The sequence below is a fragment of the Eutrema salsugineum genome, unplaced genomic scaffold (genome assembly GCF_000478725.1).
Source record: "Eutrema salsugineum unplaced genomic scaffold, Eutsalg1_0 scaffold_5, whole genome shotgun sequence".
In the NCBI taxonomy this organism is placed as follows: domain Eukaryota; kingdom Viridiplantae; phylum Streptophyta; class Magnoliopsida; order Brassicales; family Brassicaceae; genus Eutrema; species Eutrema salsugineum.
This window is the reverse complement of record NW_006256612.1, coordinates 6,032,228-6,050,800: the sequence shown is the minus strand read 5'-3', so window position 1 is coordinate 6,050,800 and position 18,573 is coordinate 6,032,228. Positions and strand designations below refer to the sequence as shown.

At 37.0% G+C, this 18,573-nt stretch overlaps 2 protein-coding genes across 2 annotated transcripts in view; both read right to left on the bottom strand.

Annotated features, from left to right (window-relative positions):
• Positions 1–6,548, bottom strand: part of LOC18992373 (THO complex subunit 2) — a 14,094-nt gene extending 7,546 nt beyond the window's left edge. Inside the window, exons 1-18 of the mRNA XM_006415764.2 lie at positions 6,127–6,548; positions 5,903–6,028; positions 5,728–5,769; positions 5,146–5,205; positions 4,449–4,511; positions 4,115–4,195; positions 3,688–3,759; positions 3,565–3,612; positions 3,395–3,463; positions 3,172–3,305; positions 2,551–2,626; positions 2,031–2,224; positions 1,465–1,545; positions 1,115–1,319; positions 799–1,035; positions 636–716; positions 421–540; positions 260–333 (exon numbers count right to left, since the gene is read on the bottom strand). Coding sequence (XP_006415827.2) covers positions 260–333; positions 421–540; positions 636–716; positions 799–1,035; positions 1,115–1,319; positions 1,465–1,545; positions 2,031–2,224; positions 2,551–2,626; positions 3,172–3,305; positions 3,395–3,463; positions 3,565–3,612; positions 3,688–3,759; positions 4,115–4,195; positions 4,449–4,511; positions 5,146–5,205; positions 5,728–5,769; positions 5,903–6,028; positions 6,127–6,261 — 1,898 coding nt within the window. The 5' untranslated portion in view covers positions 6,262–6,548. The remainder of the gene's footprint in view (positions 1–259; positions 334–420; positions 541–635; positions 717–798; positions 1,036–1,114; positions 1,320–1,464; positions 1,546–2,030; positions 2,225–2,550; positions 2,627–3,171; positions 3,306–3,394; positions 3,464–3,564; positions 3,613–3,687; positions 3,760–4,114; positions 4,196–4,448; positions 4,512–5,145; positions 5,206–5,727; positions 5,770–5,902; positions 6,029–6,126) is intronic.
• A 3,407-nt stretch (positions 6,549–9,955) lies between these two features.
• LOC18992372 (receptor-like kinase TMK2) lies at positions 9,956–12,735 on the bottom strand. Its single transcript, XM_024153025.1, has 2 exons — positions 10,554–12,735; positions 9,956–10,467 (listed from the first exon to the last, which is right to left on the bottom strand). Exons 1-2 carry the CDS (start codon positions 12,730–12,732, stop codon positions 9,956–9,958), a joined length of 2,691 nt encoding a protein of 896 aa, XP_024008793.1. The 5' UTR covers positions 12,733–12,735.
• Between the last annotated feature and the right edge of the window lie 5,838 nt (positions 12,736–18,573).

The window sequence follows — 18,573 nt, the reverse complement described above, 5'->3', positions numbered from 1 at the left end:
TACCCATTTCCATTATTATAAACCTAATCCAGAATGAATGCTAGAGTGAATGAGTAAAATGTATCAGTCGAAAACCTACAAAGCCAAATCATACTCACTCGAATGAAACTAAATTTACTTTTCACTCTGAAACAAGGCCCTGGCAAAAAGACCATCTGTCTATCTCATCATGATTACTTTTTTTATAACAAATGAACAGAAAACAAGGGCAAGTAAGCGGATAAGGTGAACAAGAGCATAGCATATAAACAAGACGCACACGGCTTCACTAACCTGTGTCAAGTACTTGAAAGCATCTACAACAGGAGGAATCATATCTCTGTATGCTTCAATCTGTTGCAACAAGAACCTGACAGTTAGCCCTCTGAAAAATCCTGACTAAAAAAAATAGAAGCAACCACATTTTCAGTAGATTGACACCTGATTTACAATTGTCCGGAGCACCGTCATAGGATTGGCATGAGCTAGTTTTGCAACCATCCTTCCTAATGGCTTCAAATTTTCTTTTGCAAGCCGTTTCAGAATCCTTCTAGTGTCCAACTGTCATACGAGACAAGGCTCCTGAGAATCTGAAGGATGCATATTCCATTTGTATCATATAAGAATAACAGGTCAGAAAAGTCATACTGCCATACCTTTGCCACTTGCCTTGCTGCCAACAGCAAAGGATTCCGCTCATCATCTTTTTCCCACTCACCATATAAGCGATAACGAGCCTGAATACAATATTAATCAGCAGGATTGACCACCACATTCTATACGAAAAAATTTAGAACAAGAAAACAGAAGCAAGCTAACCTCATATGGAAGGAGACTCATCACTTCCCAAATCTCATTACCAACTGCTGGATTAGCAGGTATTAATTGTAACGATGGCAGAAGGCATGTTCCTAGAGCTTCTTCCACCCTCAACCTAACTTCCTTCAGGTGCACACGAGAGTTTTCATAAGCACTACCTTCTTGACTTGACGATCCATCGCTACTGCGAACAAGATCTAAGGCCGACAAGTAGTAAACCCTTAATACTCTACAAATCTGCCACAATGGTAATAAACATTTATCAGCTTCAATCTTCAATCTTTTGAATCATTCAGTATTTTAAAAGTCAGTGCACCTTCTGCAACAGTTGTGTATTACGGTACAAGTAGGGCCCAACTGTAACAAGCATCTGAAACACCTCTTTCGGAAGATCTAGAGAAGTCGTATTGGCTATTGTATTAGCAGCGTGTGTAATCTTTTCTGTACCCGCACGAGAAAAATTTCGAAAACGTGTCTGACAGGCAATGCGATAAGCATGAGTGATTGACTTCTCTATTAGCCTGAAACATATAACAAAAAGATCATTGTTCTCATCATAGAATAGTGGCCAGAGCTCCGGTGATACATAGAGCTGAAGATGCAAAGCAATGAAGCAGTTATACATATGAGGACAAAACAGTCTGAGCGAAAGGATCACTCACTAACCTAAACAAGCCACCACAAATATGATTGTGAGCCACCGGATTAAGAGGCGCAAGACGCTCGAACAAGATATTTGCATGAAACCTGAGACAAGTAAAGAGTTAACGCAAAAAGAAAACCAAGAGCTTTCACTTCAGTTGAGCAGAACGGAGAAGAGTAAAGTACTATGGCTCTAGTATAAATTAAATATACAAAGTAGCGTTGCATATCATAAATAAACTGTAAGGAAAGTGTATATGACAGTATCAAACTGAGATGTGAATTCTGCAGAAGACATCAGTAGTAGTCATCCAACATGTCCTCCAAGTTCAATTTCAACTAATGAACAAAAAGGTGATTCAATTATCACAAAATAACACCGTAATCCTAGAAGAAATCTCACGCTCGGGCAGAATAAAACTTAAAATTCAACATGCGATGGTTCGAGAAACGTGTTACCAACCAGATGATAGTGAAATTATTAAGCGAAACGAAATTAATTAACCACAAAAAAAAGTGGATGGCAAACTAAGCTTTCAGGAGAGTTCAGTTTTTTCTTTTAATTAATCAAGAGGAATAGGTATACATACCAGTCGTCCACAGAGAGAAAACCATTAAGGAGGCCCAGAGTCTGATTATTTTCAAGCTCTGGTAATCGCTCAGTAACAGCTTCAGTTTCCATGTCTAAAGCAGCAAAGAGGTCTACTGTGACATCTCCTTGCTTCTCATCTTCCAAATAATCCTTCCCCGTAGCAGCAAGATTTATCTTTCCAATTTTATTGGCCTGAAGAAAGGGAGGGATTTGTAAATATCGTGAATAAACAAGTGAAAGTACGGCTTCAAAAACAACAAATAATTAGCTGGCTTCCGGGAAGATGGAGAAGTGCTAATTATCTTCCATGTATTAGTTAAACTTTAAAGGCAGAATGAGCAAACTTTAGTAAAAGCAGAGGTAACAAGTTTGTTCGTTTGTCTCAAGGGGGTAAAAAGGTTTTCGCTCAGAGAAAACATAGAGACAACTTACGCTAGGCCAGAACAAAACTATCTTGAAACATCTAGACACATGCATCTACAAACTTCGTAAGGATGAGGTCATATTTTGAATTGTACCTCTTCGAATCGCTTTGCAGAAGAAGCATTATAATCCTCAAAAACTTCTTCGTCCTTAGGTAGCAGATGTGCATATCTGTTCACAAAACAACATTAAAACATAAGGCTTAAAGATTTAGTATAGTTTCACTTGTCAGAAACACAAGGAAATGTAGGAATCTAGTAGTCACAAATCAGTGCACTGATAAAATAAGTTGATGATATGAGTGAGTTGCTTGCAAGCTAATAATTTATCTCTAGGTAGTCCTCCCCAAGAGCATTGTCGAAGTAAGTAACTTAGAACAGCCAAAAGGCTTTTTTACAATTAAAACCCCATCAATTTCCTTTCAGACTCATAAAGAAACGAATTTGAAAGACATAGCTACCAAACAACTTATAGGAGACATAGACACATAGTGCAGGAAAAATCTTTCGTTTAGATTCCAACTGATTACTGATATAGCCTTGCTCACACGATGAAAAGAAAAGCAGTCGTCATTAAGAAGACTATATACAAGTATCCAATTAGAAAGGAAACTTCAAGGCATCGTCTGCGAAAAAGGATAAGCCAGTGTACTTCCTAAGGACCTAGAAAGGGAGGAAAAAAAGGGACAAAATATTGTCTAAGGAAAAAGTACTTGCATGCTTTCAAGATTGATAAACTCCTCCTTTACTAGCAAGGCTGTAAGCTTATAGAGCCCAGATGGAACAGGGCTATTCACCTCCAGTCTCTGATAGTATTGAAACTTAAATCCAAGAATTTGTGAAGCATGAGACTGCATATCAAAGAGAAACTTTTTAGCAAAAACCAGGTTCTCAAGCTAAGCGGTGTAGAATATGACAACACGAGGAAGACATCCCAAACCTTGGGAAAGATAGGAATTAGATTCAGAAATGTGTCGTAATCTTGTTCAAGTTCAAAGCAATCCAAAACCTATGATCAGAAACAAAGGGTACATGAATAATAGGGAGGGACAGATCAATGCATTCTGCAATATCAAACAAAAAATGACAGAAGCGACCGTGAAAACTTACAATGTCGAAAACACGGTTCGGATCCAGGTCAAAATGCCCAATTAATGACTGCGAGAAAATATTTCATTTCAGAAAAAGTAATAGAATACATATGTGAAACATGACGTATGGCAGAATCAAAACCTTGATAATTCCCATAGTTGCTGCTGATGCATTATGCGAAGAACTTGAAGATCCTCGGCATAAAAGGGTGACCTGCACTCCAAAAAAGGAACTACTGTAATAAGTTGGTGTATTGTACACTCTGACTCAACCAAACTACACAAATCCATAGAAACTCTACTGAGATATATGTTGGTTACTCTGCGCAACTATACTATAATTAAACTAGCAGAAGATCTGCCTACCAACTGAAACCGTGTGAAAAGGGAAGGCAAAATCAGCATTGTTAAAGAGATGATCCTTTCCAAAAATTAAAGACGAGCATTCCTAAGGTGGATTCCAGAGGAAAAGAAGTAAAGAGCGAATATGTATCTAACAATAGGGCATAGAAAAGAAGCAGTCAGCAAGAGTGACAACGGATAAAAGCTGGAGATATTCTATGACGAACCAATTTGGCATATCCCTCGCTTTCTTCACGGAGTAAGTTGAATTTTGTCTGCTGGTACAGAAGACGAGTGTTTAACCGCACCTGAGTGGAACCAACCAAAATTGTTAGTTCTAAACAATGAGCAGCAGTTACACAGGTAGAGGAGAAACTATTTTACACATAAATGTTCCACAAGAGCAACTCACTCACAGTAATATTACGTATATCAGACTGCAATACAACTGAATTGATGACTAAACAAGATAATATCATGGTCGTATAAAATTACCGCTACCCCTATAACAAACTTGTACGTCACAATAATACAGTGGCTACAGAAGTGTGAAGTCCTGACCTCTTTTCCCTTCAAATCTTGGGCTTTAATTTTAACCATTTCAGCTTCCCATAGAAACTCCTCCTAAGAGAGAATAATGATATCAATCATCAGCTCCTTCAGAAAAGTTACTTTCTTACTAAATTACTAATCAAGAAAATAGAGAGATTAGATGGGTAACAAACTACTAATAATGGAAATTATGGGATACATTTTAGTTCTGATCACAAAAAAAAATATGACACATTTTAGAACCTGCACCCTCCTATCCTTTACACCTACAGGCAGAAGAAGAGGGCTATTTAGTGAGACCAGCTGGTCCACTGGATTTGAGAGGACTTTTCAACAAACTAAGGGATTACTGTGGCTTCAGGACTAGGCTTTAGCCTTGAAGTCAACATCTAGAACTTAACTACCTTAGCTGTTACAGTAACCACAACTTAACTAGCTGTCTCTATCTATCATCCAAGACTTTCTTGTAACCGTTTGTATGATGTGGAGTATGTTTGCACGATGGATATGCTATACCTATATAAGAAGGGTATCAGTGAGGGAATTATCAAAAACTGAGTGAAGTCTGTAAGGAGGATAGAGGGGACACTGTTAAGAAACCTCTCAAAGCTGTATTTCTTTTCTAATTACTATCAGTATTAATTTTCTTTATGTGTTATTCTGTACATTGGGAAATTTCCTGATTTGGATGTAACATAATGTTTACCTCGCAACGCTCTTGGAATAGTCTTTGAGGGACTGTCTGTGATTCCACAAGCCATTTCGCCTACAAACGAAAAACAAGTGATTGGTAGCTGTCAGCATTGAAAGCTTGAGGAGACGGTAAATGAGAACATAAAGTATACTTTAATGAGGAGACTTAAGTATGTAATCATCAAATTCAATAAAACATGTATGCTAATAACTCCAAGGAAGCAACTCAAAGAACTTTGGATCAAACATACAATGGTAAGTCAGGAAGAAACTGCACTAATACAGTATTTAAGGCACTACGGTCATGGTTTCAGCTCCTTATGCTTAAGGAACCTTTTACAATAAGGAGCAGATACGCATCAAGCTCCTTCTTGCAACCCGCCCGAAATGAGCCAACGGTAATTTGAACCTTAGGACACTACTGTTAGCAAAACAACACATGCTCTAATTATTCAGCATGGAATGCTATTACATGATTGTTGTGATCTCTAATCTCAAGATGCACTTTCAAAGAGCTATAACTCTCGTTCATACTTCATAACTAAGACTAACAAGTCAAAACCACAGTCACTTATTAGAAGGTAAAAGTACTGACCAATTTTGTTAGGCGAGAACGGTGATCCCCCGACATGGTTAGCTGCAAAACGAAGCAAAGAGAACACGAAAGCAATCAATCCAAAGCTCGGTTTTAATACCATTGTACAATCATTAGAAAGCTAAAAAAAATTCAAAACTGTAAGGTCTTCGAAGAAAGTATTGGAAAGACTTACGTCTTGAGCTATCTGAGTCACCACATCCGCAAAACAGGAAGCTAGCTCTTCTTTCGATGGGTTATCCAAAAAATTCACCCTCTCCAACACTGCCTTACAGCTCTGAATCGGCAACTCGCCACGAACCTGATAATCCATTACGATGCATCTTCAGCAACTCGAACACATATGCATAGAGCTATGCATAGATTGGAGAATAGGGAGAGAGGTTTGTGTGCGTGTACCAAAATCCAACAGAGCTCATAGAGGAAACGAAGCATCGGTACGGAGCTCGGTAGCTTGAAACCGTAGTTGCCATTCTTCGCTTCGCGAACAAACTCCTCCGTCACGTACTTACACTCCAGTAGCGGAAGGGACATCTTTTACCAACTCTTGTATATCTTCTACTCCCCTTTTCGAAACCCTAGAAGGCGAAGAAACTAGGGTTTAGACTGCTGAAGAATCCGATTGGCGAGCAAAAATAAGCATTCGTGATATCGACAGATGAGATGGTAGAGCGAGGAACGAACAATTGATCGACGAAGACAAAGATGAATTAGGGTTTTGGAGAGATCATATGATTGCTGCAAAGTGAAATTGAAGACGATGCCGGCGATGATATGTTTTGCAGGGGACTATTCTTCTCCTTACCCAATTAATTTTGTTCCTGTCGTCTTTGTTTTTTCATAAAATTATTTTTGATGAAATCATAAATATCGTGAAATTTCCATATACAAACCGGGTCCGGTTTAGTGCTAGGAAGGTTTTTGAGTCGGCGAGAAAACTGTAAACCGGCCCATGGACTCAATGAGTCATACGAGATGATGATCTTTGAGTCCACAGTATTTTGATGATTTTTCTTTTTTTTTTGTCAACCAGTATTTTGATGAATTTATAAACGTAGAAAATATCAATAAAACATTATTTATATGAAAAAATTAGATTATAAACGTTTAATGTTTTACATGTTTTCGATCCTTCGAAAAAATAAAAAAATGGCCCAAAAAATAGCAAACTCTCTGGAAACAATATCTTTATTTCCGCATCTCAGTGCAGAGGTAAATGCGTTGGTATGGGTCAAGTGTCTCTTACTGTTTTTCATTTTTTAAAAAATATTTTAAGTAAATTTAATTAAAATGTTTCTAATTTAACGGTGAAAAGGAAAAAGTACCCCATCAATAAACTTTCTTCTATATTTTTAATATTATGCTTCCATCTATAAAACTTTCTGTATCCGCCACTGATTTCAATAGCATTTCTGGCAAATTCATTTTCGCATTTCATACATATTGTAATTTGGTGGTTGTCAACCTATCAAAAAAATATGAATAACACAAAAAGTTGACATCGTTTTTACTATGGTTATTTTCTCTGTGTATGATGGATGATATATGAACTTGACATATTCGAAAACATTGATTTAAGCATTGAAAAATCTATTACAATTCACCACAAGTGCACAACAATGTTTTCAAATATCTACGCAGGGCCGGCCCAAAGTGATTTGACGCCTAAAGCGTCCGGTAAAAATGATGCCCTTAATCGAATTTTTTTTTTGCAGCATATTTTTAAATATATATTAAAATAATATAAAATATCATTGAAACATAATTTGTTTTGAAAAAATTTAATTTTTTAAACTTAAAATCAATTTTTTTAAACTCAGAATCGATTTTTTGAAGCCCAGAAACGAATTTTTGAAGTCCAGAAACGATTTTTTAAAACTAAAATCGATTTTTTTAAGCTCAAAATCGATGCCTAAAATCAATTTTTTGAAGCCCAAAATCGATTCTTATAAAATATTTGATAGGGATAATAATTCTTATTTATAAACAATTTTTCTTTCCCATTTTTTGGTCTTGGTCGATGTGGGATAAAATTTTTACACATACTTATAAAAAAATTTTGGACTTTTTTTTTTGCCCCAAAAATTAGAACCTTATGGGCTGCCCTGAAGCAATTGCTTCATGGGCCTTAGGTGTGGGCCGGCCCTGTATCTACGTATTTGTTTTTTACTCCCAACAGATTTGCTTCCCGGTAGATTAATACACTGAGCCACATAGTTTTTTTTTGTTCCAACAAATACCATTTGGGTTTTTTATTTTTTATTTTGTTAAAAGGAGACGAAAAATATGTAACTTTAACGTAATTTAACGGGAAAAAACCTTAAAAATATCTCACTTTATAAACATTTGCTAGAAAAATACCCAGACTATTAACGCTACCTGAAAAACACATAACTTATATTTGGCTACCTATTTAATACCCGAACATTCAAAAACCGTAAGTTTGACTCCCCATTTTTAACTCCGTTTATCCGTTCAACGGAAACTCTAATGCGGTGTTAATTCCCTGTCAAAAACTTTAACAACACGTGTTTAATTAGCGATGAAAAACATTAAGTAATCCTGGTCGAGAAATAAGTTGTCTTCTTCTTCTCCAAATCGATTAAAACTGTAAACCCTAAATCATAAATTTCTTCCTCTCTCTCGATTTCGTCAGGCAAAATGGAAAACTCATCCTCATTGGCGAAAATGCTCCAACACATGAAATCTGGATCGACAACTAAACCTTCCTCCACGGATTCTCTACTGTATAATCGCTTTCCATCCTTTATAGACATAAGCCCTCCATAATGCAAATTTACTTTGAAAGAATCACTGCACATCAAACAGAAAATTAGTGAAGTCGAAAAACTTCATAATTGACACACACCTTAACCCTGAATTCAACCCAAATTTCTAAACCCTTAAAACCTTACCTCATTTCGCAACTCTCGCAAAATCACTTCCTTCTATTAACAGACGATGATCTCTTTCGGTGAAAGAGATTGACGAAGATGATCGAATTCGAAGTCGATGTGATGAAGATTGATTTAGGTTTTTCAATTTGGGGAAGAACAGTGGATTTAGGGTTTTCAATTTGGGGGAAATCAGTCGATTCAGGGATAATTCGACTTCTTCCTCGACAAAGGGGTAGTTTTGTCTTTTTCTCTTTGATTAAACACGTGTTGTTAAGGTTTTTGACAGGGAATTAACACCGTATTAGAGTTTCCGTTAAACGGATAAACAGAATTCAAAATGGAGAGTCAAATTTACGGTTTTTGAATGTTTGGGTATTAAATAGGTAGCCAAATATAAGTTATGTGTTTTTCAGATAGCGTTAATAGTCTGAGTATTTTTCTAGAAAATGTTTATAAAATGAGGTATTTTTAAGGTTTTTTCCCTAATTTAACCCCAAAAAAACCTTTAAGCTCTGCGTCTCTGCCTATCCGGTTTGCCCCCCTTAAAAGAGAGGTTCCTTGTAAAAGCGGTATTTGTAGCATTTCTGACGCAAAAATCATATAGAGAAGACGTGTATCTGACTAGATAATGTTTTTTCTTATTGTGAAAAAGGATTTGACCACATAATGTATTTTGATATATAATTCATAAAATTTGTAAGAACATTTGGTTATGACTTTGCCAATATAAGTACTTGTTTACGTATCATTCAAGGATTCCATAGATTTCCGGATTCAGTCAAGCTTGTGGTGTGGATCTTTTGGAACATTTAGATATTCTTTACCCTGTAAAGAGTACTTGTACTCTGTATAGCATATAAGAAGAAATACCACATGATATTAAATAAATATGTAATTTTACCATGAGTTTTTGCATATCATGCGTTCTTTGTTTGGAATATACTTCTAGAAGTTGCAGTAAAATCAATTTATAATGTCTTAAGAATCGTACAAGAAAATAGTCGTCGCATTCGATAAAAATCAAAATAATAGGTTTTTTTCAAATAGAACATGATACATCAATCAATAAAACTGAATTCTTGAATCAATGGCATGGCCCAACCTAGATGAGCTGAATGTCTAGGACGTGCAAAATCAAGCTGGTCTGCTACAAATAACTACCAACACATTCATTTAAGCACAAGAGTTCCACTTGTGCGAAAAAAAGAAACCTAACTTGATTATCAAGGTAACCAAAAAGAGATATTCACAATCCGAAATCCTATAAGGCTAAAACAGGATCTCAACGAAGAAAACATTAATTTCTTCTTCCAGCTAATTCTCTAAAACACTTACCTCCCTTGTCCGGATTTGAATGTGTTGTCAAGCTCGGGAGGTCGTGACGGTATACTCGTCAGAGTATTATCTCCATGGAAAGTAGAAGCAAGGGAAACATTGCCAAGTCCTTCTATTATCTCCAAAGGAACAGGAGGTGTGTCGTAATCAATTCCAAAGATATCTTCAGAGTCACGGCTTCGTTCTTCGGGTTTCCACTGGTCAAGGAGTGAGACCAACACGTTGACCACGTGACTCATGTCTGGTCTCTGTTGAGGTTCCCTGGCACTGCAATGACATGCAAGCTGAGCGACTTTGTTGATGCTTCTGAGTGTCTCTTCGTTGATCTCAATTGTTTCATCAATGGCCTTTGGAAATGAGTCTTTGTTGATGAACATTCTCCTAAACCATGTGGCAAGGTGTACATCTTCCTCAGATCTCTTAGCGTCAAGTGCTTTTCGACCAGTTATAAGCTCCATAAGAATGATTCCAAAACTGTAAACATCAACCTTTGTTGTAACTCTTCCCGGTCACTGCAATGATAGATAAAGATTTCAATGTTTTGATTTAATGAGTTTTAATTACAAGTAGCAACATGCATAGGCATAAAACCATATATACCTGCGTATTCTGGTGCAAGATAACCAAAAGTTCCAGCAATTTTTGTCTCAATCGATTGCGTGCCTTCAGGGGCAAGCCTGACTAACCCAAAATCAGCAACTTTGGCATGCATATCGTCTCCAAGAAGAATATTAGAAGGTTTGAGATCTCTGTGAATGAAACTTTTATGCGCTAAAGTATGCAAATACTCAACTCCTCTAGCCACATCCGAAGCAATAATCAGTCTTCTAGACCACTCTAGAGGTTTTAGCCCTTCTTCCTGCCAATGGAATATATGCCTACTCAATGTTCCTTGAGGCATGTACTGATAAACCAGAAGTCTCTCATCGCCTTCTAAGCAAAACCCATGAAGTTTCACAAGATTCCGGTGTCGAACTTTAGTTAGCACAGAAATCTCAGACTTGAACTCATCCAAACCTTTTCCACTTAGAATCGAAGGATCCATTCTCTTAACAGCAATCTTTGTCCCATCATGCAATTCCCCTTTGTAAACAATTCCAAACCCGCCTCTCCCAAGTATATTCTTTCCTTTGAAATTATCCGTAGCATCCTGCAAATCCTGTATTGAGATCACAGTGTTCCCATCTTCCAGTATCATATGATGAGCGTCGCTACCACTGAGACCACTCTCACTTCCACCAACACCAAGATTCCCTATAGTGATCTTGACTTCATCTTGGTCGTATTTTTGAGGATGCATCTTACGATCTTGCTTCTTTTTCTTGACCAAATATAAAACGGCAAATCCGATAAGAAGCAAACACAGGACGATTCCAATAATAGCACCCACGATTTTTGCAGCCTTACTATTCCCGGAAGACGAACCAGGGGAATCTTTGCCTATGTCAGGATTCCCACTAGTGTTTACAACATTTGGCTTAAAGTCCGGTACTTGACCATACAAGTGATTATTCGAAACGTCAAGAGTTGTCAAGTGAGTCAAATTAGTGAGCTCTTGTGGAATAGTACCGGTAAGATTGTTCTGAGAGAGATCAATAACACGAACAGACGTAAGATTAGCAAACCGTGGAGAGATAGTGCCGGTTAGGCCCATGTTCTTGAAGTTTATAACCGTGATTTCACCTCCGGCACAAGTGATCCCTACCCACATGCTTTTACCATCACAAGGATCGTTTCCTTTCCAGCTCTGCGCAAGTCTCACAGGGTAACCAAATGCCTCAACGATCGAAAGCAGAGTGTTAACACGTGGATCACAAGTGCTACCTGGAGTATTCAAGCAGAAACTATTGAGACCAGTCATATCAACCTTTGTATACTTGGACTTGAACTTTGGGGTTGGTCCTTGAAGCAGATTATTCCCCAAAGCAACATTAGAGAGAGACTCCAACCCGGTTAAAGAAGACGGTACGGGACCGGTAAGCTGATTCTCTCTGCAGTTGAAACTTTTCAGCGAGACCAGACCGGTAAAGTCCGGTAAGGGACCTGAGAACCCGTTTCCCTGGAGGGATACACTAGTTAAAGAAGTCATCTTCTGCAGAACTGAGATTGACCCATTAAGCTTCTCGTTTCCCTTTTGCCCGTTAATTAACAGAACCTGAATGATTGATCCAGCGAAGCTCATAGGAAGTTCACCTTCAAGCGAGTTACCAGACAATACCAGAGTCTGTAAACTAGAGAAATCATGGGTCCAATTAAAATCCGGGATTTTCCCGGAAAGTCCACACCTTGCGGCAGAAAATTTTGTTAAAGAAGTCGCATTCTGTAAACTCGAAGGGATCTCCCAGGAGACCAACGGATTGTTGTCCAGAATCACATCCCGAAGGGAACTCAAACCGGTGAAGAAATCCGCATCGATTGAAGTGAAATCATTGTCATGAACATTAAACGTCCTTAACGATTCCAACCCAGCGAGACTCGGGATCTTTCCGGTTAAACTGTTACCCATCACCTCGAAAACTTCCAAAGACGAGAGCTTTTTGAGATCGGGAGGTAGAGTTCCTGAGGTTCCGGTATTCCTGATTTGGATACTCGTGACCCGATTGCCTTCGCATTGTAAACCTGTCCAGTGACAAGGATCCGGGCCGGACCAGTCGAGCTTTGAAGACTTCAGGGAGTTTCTCAGAGTAATCATGATCTCCATATCAGGACTCGATAGCCCGTACACCAAGGCGATGAAACAGAGGAAACAAAACAAAACTCTCGCGATTATCATTTTCCTCAAAGGTAAAATCTTCCAGTTGCAAACGCAGAAAGCGTTGATCTCAGTAGGGTGTTAAGACTCGAAGGGGACACAAAGGGAGAGAAAAAGGAAGGATTTTTTTTCGGCGGAGATTTTCTTCTTCCTTCAGTGGTGAAGAAGGGAAAGAAAGCGAAACGGCAGATTTTATTGCTTTGGAAATATCAAATTGACTTATTAAGCGAGGGAAATTGATATCTTACCTTCTTTACTCTTTACTTTTTGTCTCTATTTCCCATTTTTTTGTTTTTTCTTTTTTCAGTGGGATTTGTTTCCTTTTTCTCACAATTTGTTTTTCAAAACAGGGTCTCATTTTTTTCTGACAAATGAAAGAATGGAAAGAGCCAGCCAGTGTGGTTTTGTATTTTATCGTTTACGACTAAAAGTATGTAATATAATAATAATCACGACCCGTAAGAAAACTTAACGAAGGCTAGGCCCAACCCAATATCCTATTTAGTTTTAAAATTTGCTGAAATATTAGATGATTGTTGAAAATCTTGAAATAGTATTTTACTTGTGTTTGGCGACCAAAAAAAAAAAGTGTTTTACTTGTAAGGTTTTGAATATTATGTGTACTTTGTTTGGAATATACTTCTGGTAGTTGCAGACGAACACAACAAGCTTCAGGTGTGAGAATAATTACAGATTCTACAAATGTACTCACATCTCATCAAGAAGCAATCACTGCTGCAGATCAATATTGTTGTTTTATTGATGCTTCTTGGATATCACCGACACAATTAGCAGGTGTTGCCTGGATTTTGTATAATAAACAAGGAAGGCAGATTCTGCAAAGCTCGGGAGCAATTTTCCCTACATCTTCTTCATTGGAAGCTGAAGTTGAAGCCTTACGTTTGGCTGTTGTTAATCTGCGAAAACTTGGATATGCTTGTGTTACTCTTTGTGGAGATGTGCAAGATATATATGGAGTATTACAGCATAATCGGTTTAAAAGGAACCCACAGCACTGGAAGCAGCATCATATGGGAATATATGTTCAGGATATATTAAAGATATCTCAAGTTTGTGGCTTTTTTTCGTGCAGATTAATAGAATAGCAAATGATTGTGCTGATCGTCTAGATAAACAAGCTAGATATAGTTTGCAAAATTATGTAATCCGCTGGTTGATGTAATGTTTTATGTAATGAAGCAGTTTGACGACAACAAAAAAATACTTCTGGTAGTTGCAGTAAAATCAATGAATAATTATGTATTAGGGACCGCAAAAAAATATATGTTGAAGAACTGGATATAAAACCAATTAAATGATAATAATAATAGTTCAAATGATACATAAATAAATAAAATAAAATAAAATAAATAAAAAACTGAATTCTGGAGCTACTTGTAATGCCCCAACCTAAATATCTAGGACGGGCAAAATCCAAGCTGGACTAGTACAAGGGACCAAACAATAACTTGAGAATCAAGGTAACCAAAAAGAGAAAGCCAGCATTACTATTAGCTTTCTTGCCACTATTCCCAGAAGACAAACCATGGGAACCATCTTTTCCTATGTCAGGATTCCCACTCATGTTCACAACATATGGCCCAAAATCCGGTACTTGACCATACAAGTGATTTTTGGAAACGCCTAGAATTTTCAACTTACTCAACTTAGTGAGCTCTTGTGGAATAGTACCTGTAACAGAATACATCTGCACCGTAATAAAATACTTAGATTTGGCAATATCCTTCTTTTTTTATATCTAACAATAGGTAAAAAAAAACTTTTGCTCACCTGCAACAAAAACATCTCTGTCAACAAATTCTCTGTTTAGTCTTTAATTTTCTGTGTCTTTGATGATGATGACTTCATTGCTTCCCTTGCTCTCCAAGTGGGCTAGAAACTCTTATTTAATACATGTTGTATTTTTTTTTTATCAATATCAAGTTATATTAAAATAACCAATATTTCATATCTAACCATTTTCATTGATTTGAATTATTTTCTTCCTAGAAGTTTCACTTTGGAAGAGTTCTGTAGAAACTTATTAAATATTAGATTATACTTATACATAAACACAGCAGCTGTTATTTTGATGTATAAAATAAAATAAAAATAATCGAAATAGATAAAATAACAAATTAAAGAAGAACACATGAATTTTTAAGCTCGAAGCAAATATATATATATATATATATATATATATATTTCTACTAACAAACGGCAAAATTAGTAGATTAAAATAAGAAAAATAACATGATTTTTTTTCAACTGATTTACGATTTACGTGCGCGTTTTAAATATCGATAAACTTAATAAAAAAATTGTCACGGAATGCATTACAAATTCAAATTGGAGCCCTGGAAAGCTTATGCCTGAAATCAAACATAAAGACCAATCTTGATATCACGAAAAGCTTAAGATTTAAACATATAATTAAGAGAAAATCTGATTTCATGAGCAGCTTAAGAATTATAGATAACTTGCTATGTCAATTTATTCATTGGCTAGATAAAAGCATATAGGTACTCTTAATCTTTCACAAGAAACACGAAAATGACAAAGCGTACCTGCAACCTGTACTGTACGAGTCTAGATGACTTTAAAAAAAAAAAAAAAAAATAACCTTTACGAGTCTAGGGTGCTCACTCTTATATCAACATGAAAAATGAAGACTTTCAGGATTCCGTACATAAAACATTGTGCTTGTGTGATTTAAAGGCAGTAATAATGATCAGTACAATTGCTTAAGAATGAAACAAAACGGTTTTTTACCTCAAATATCAAAAGGAAAATATGTGATTACTTTAAATATGTTTAAATTAACCACCATTCTCAATAATCAATAGATAATTCAGCAAAAAAGGTAGAGATTCCAAAACTCAGAACAGTTAAACCTTGCCACGCTATAATGTTCAATAATATGGCAGAACTTCTTTGAAATATTTTAGGATAATAAAGATCATATCTTTAATATCTCTTATATGATTCCTAAGTGTGACGACATTAACACCTAGATTTTTCATTGGACAATTATCCCACTTTCATTGTTTTAATTTCACATACTCAAGAACAAGTGAATAACAACCCTAAAACAAAATACGTAGAATCCAGCATAAAAGTAAAGATGATAAACAAGCTTCCTATACTAAATTTCATCATGAAACATAAAGATGATAAACAAGCTTCCTATAAGTCAAGTCTTAATCTCACAACTACAAACTCTTTCAGCAAGCCAAGGGGGAGACGGTGGGACCTTTTGGTGTGATTAAGAGTGGAGATCCATTCAATGATGTTTTCGAGGGTGTGAGATCGGTGATAGTGTACTCCGACGTGAATGGTGTGAGTGGTATAAGACCATGTCCAACGCTGGGATGGAAAGAGTTTAAAGTTGGGGTTCAAATAATATTTGGGCTTATTTTAATAAGTTGAGCCTAATTTTTCGTTGAACCGATCCTAATATTAGAGTTTGGTGAACCTCTTTTTTATGGGGTTCAAGAATGACGTGGCGGTCTATTATTGGTTGGAGGAAATTTTTTTTTGGGAAAAGGTTTTGGGGTCTTCGGGTTTAGGGTATACTTCTTCACTTCTGCAAAAAACTGTGTTCTCTTTGTCTCCTCCTCAAAAAATCGCCTTGTGAATTCGCCGACGTTTTTAACCAAATCGGAGAGTTCTGCACTGAAATCGGAGAGGATTCGGGTGTTTAAAGTCTCTTGCAACTGTCACCGATTTGTTTAAGGTAAGTATTCGACTCGAATCTAACTTGTTTTCGAGAAATTAGGGTTTTCGAAAATTGGGGATAAATTACACTTCGACTAAAATTGGTCTTCGGAGATGGTTTAGGGTAATTAGAACCTGCAAACCTGTATTTTTGATTTGATATGTTAAACGATTTCATGGTTAAGATGTGAAGCAATTTCAAAAAATTATTTAACATCTGGGTTGTCGGATTTATGGATTTAGCGAATTGTTCTGGTTTGATTAGTGGATTTAGCAAGCTGTATCATCTGTTAAACGATGATTTGAACATGGATTTGGGATTTACCGAGTGATTTCATGTGTTAACCGATTCTCATTTGATTTAGCTTGTAGTCATTGATATCTTTTACAATAGGTTGGCTTATGTAACAAGAACATGCTTTCTAAACCCAACTACTCTCATTTGATTTAACTTGTAGTCATTGGTTTCTTTCACATTTGATTTAGCTTGTAGCCATTTCCTTTTTCTTTAAGTAGGTTTTTTCTAAACCCAGCTAGTCATCGGTTTGGTTGTTGGGCATCTGTTTCTATTTTCATTTCACTTTTGCAGATTACATCACTTCTATTCATTTGTACTTGTATTAATGCTATTCATTTTTTTTAATTGCTTTGAGGTGAATTGGAGTAAATTGTGGCGTAAGTAACTACCACAAGTTGGTTCACGTCTCCTTCGTATTTAAGGTTAGTCTTCAATCTGTACTTATGGGTATGACTTGTTAAGAGAAGCTTTTGGGGTTTAGGTCTTCTCATTACCATAATGTCTGTTTGGTGAGTAGTTAAATGTCTGTTATTATTGCCGTGACAGTTTGCTGGTTAGAGTAGGTTAGCGAGTTAATGGTAGTTAAAGTTTAAAAGATTTCCTCTATAAAAAACACAAAACAAACCTAAAACACAGAACAGAAAACAAAACTTGAATAAACCTAATCAAACCTTCTTCTTTGATTACCCTTTTCTCTTTTTAATCCTTCACACGTAGATGGATTCCACAAACCCTGCCTTGACTGGTTTTGTTAACCTACTTACCAGTCAACAAGAAAACCAATACACTTTCCCAACAACCATCGAACTTGGATCAGCCGAACCTAGGTTTAGCCAGTTCACACTTGAAGAACAAAGCGGACCTGGCGAAGATCGTAAAGTGGTGCGAAGGCAGTGGACACCGACCGAAGATAAAGTCCTCATCAGCGCTTGGTTAAATACAAGCAAGGATCCGGTGGTGGGAAATGATCAGAAGGCCGGACCTTTCTGGAAAAGAATCCAGAAATATTTCAACTCGACTCTCGAACTGGTTGGTGCGAATGCAAGAGAGTCGACTCAAGTTAAGCAGCGATGGGGAAGGTTGAATAACGAAGTCTGTAACTTTGTCGGGTGCTTTGAAGCAGCAATGAAGGAGCAAAGTTCGGGGATGGGCGAAAACGACCTGATGAAGGCGGCTCACGAAATTTTCTTCAACGACTACGGTGCCAAGTTTACTTTTGAACACGCCTGGAGAGAGCTGAGACACGATCAGAAATGGTGCTCAAACCTGGCTGGTAGTGACGGTGGAAAGGCAAAACGTAGAAAAGTGGACGACAGTTCTCCACAATCTCCAAGTTGCCAACCAGACAACATCCCCGATGATGTACCCCAGACACGTCCACCAGGGATTAAGGCTGCCAAGGCGGGCAAAGCCAAAGTGAAGGGAAATGGTTCAGCGGCTCGTAAAGCAGAGGGAAACCCTGTGGTGGACATGAAATCAATGTGGGATATGAAGAGAATGGACTTAGATATGAAAGACAAAATTTCGAAGAGGAGAATGCTTGAAGGCCTTCTCGTAAAAACTGAACCACTGACTGACAAAGAATTGGCTCTGAAAGACATACTCATTAGCGAGATGTTGTAGAACTTGTTATTGTTTTCAAACTGTGTACTTGTTATTGTTTGTCTTTGTGCTATGTTGCTGAATTAGGTGTTCATGTACTTCGTATTTTTTCTTGTTCTATGCCGTAATGAAGTTTCTGTTTGAGTATGTACTTTGTTGTAGTAGATTTAATTTGTCTTGTACTTGTTGTTATTATATGGCTTTGTACTTTGCAGATATTTATGGAGAGGCATCGAATCTTTGGT

Coding starts and splice junctions, on each gene's coding strand:
- LOC18992372 (XM_024153025.1), bottom strand. CDS start 12,732: ATGATAATCGCGAGAGTTTTGTTTTGTTTCCTCTGTTTCATCGCCTTG. Junction 10,468..10,553: donor ACCAGAATACGCAGGTATAT/ATGGTTTTATGC, acceptor CATTGCAGTGAC/CGGGAAGAGTTACAACAAAG.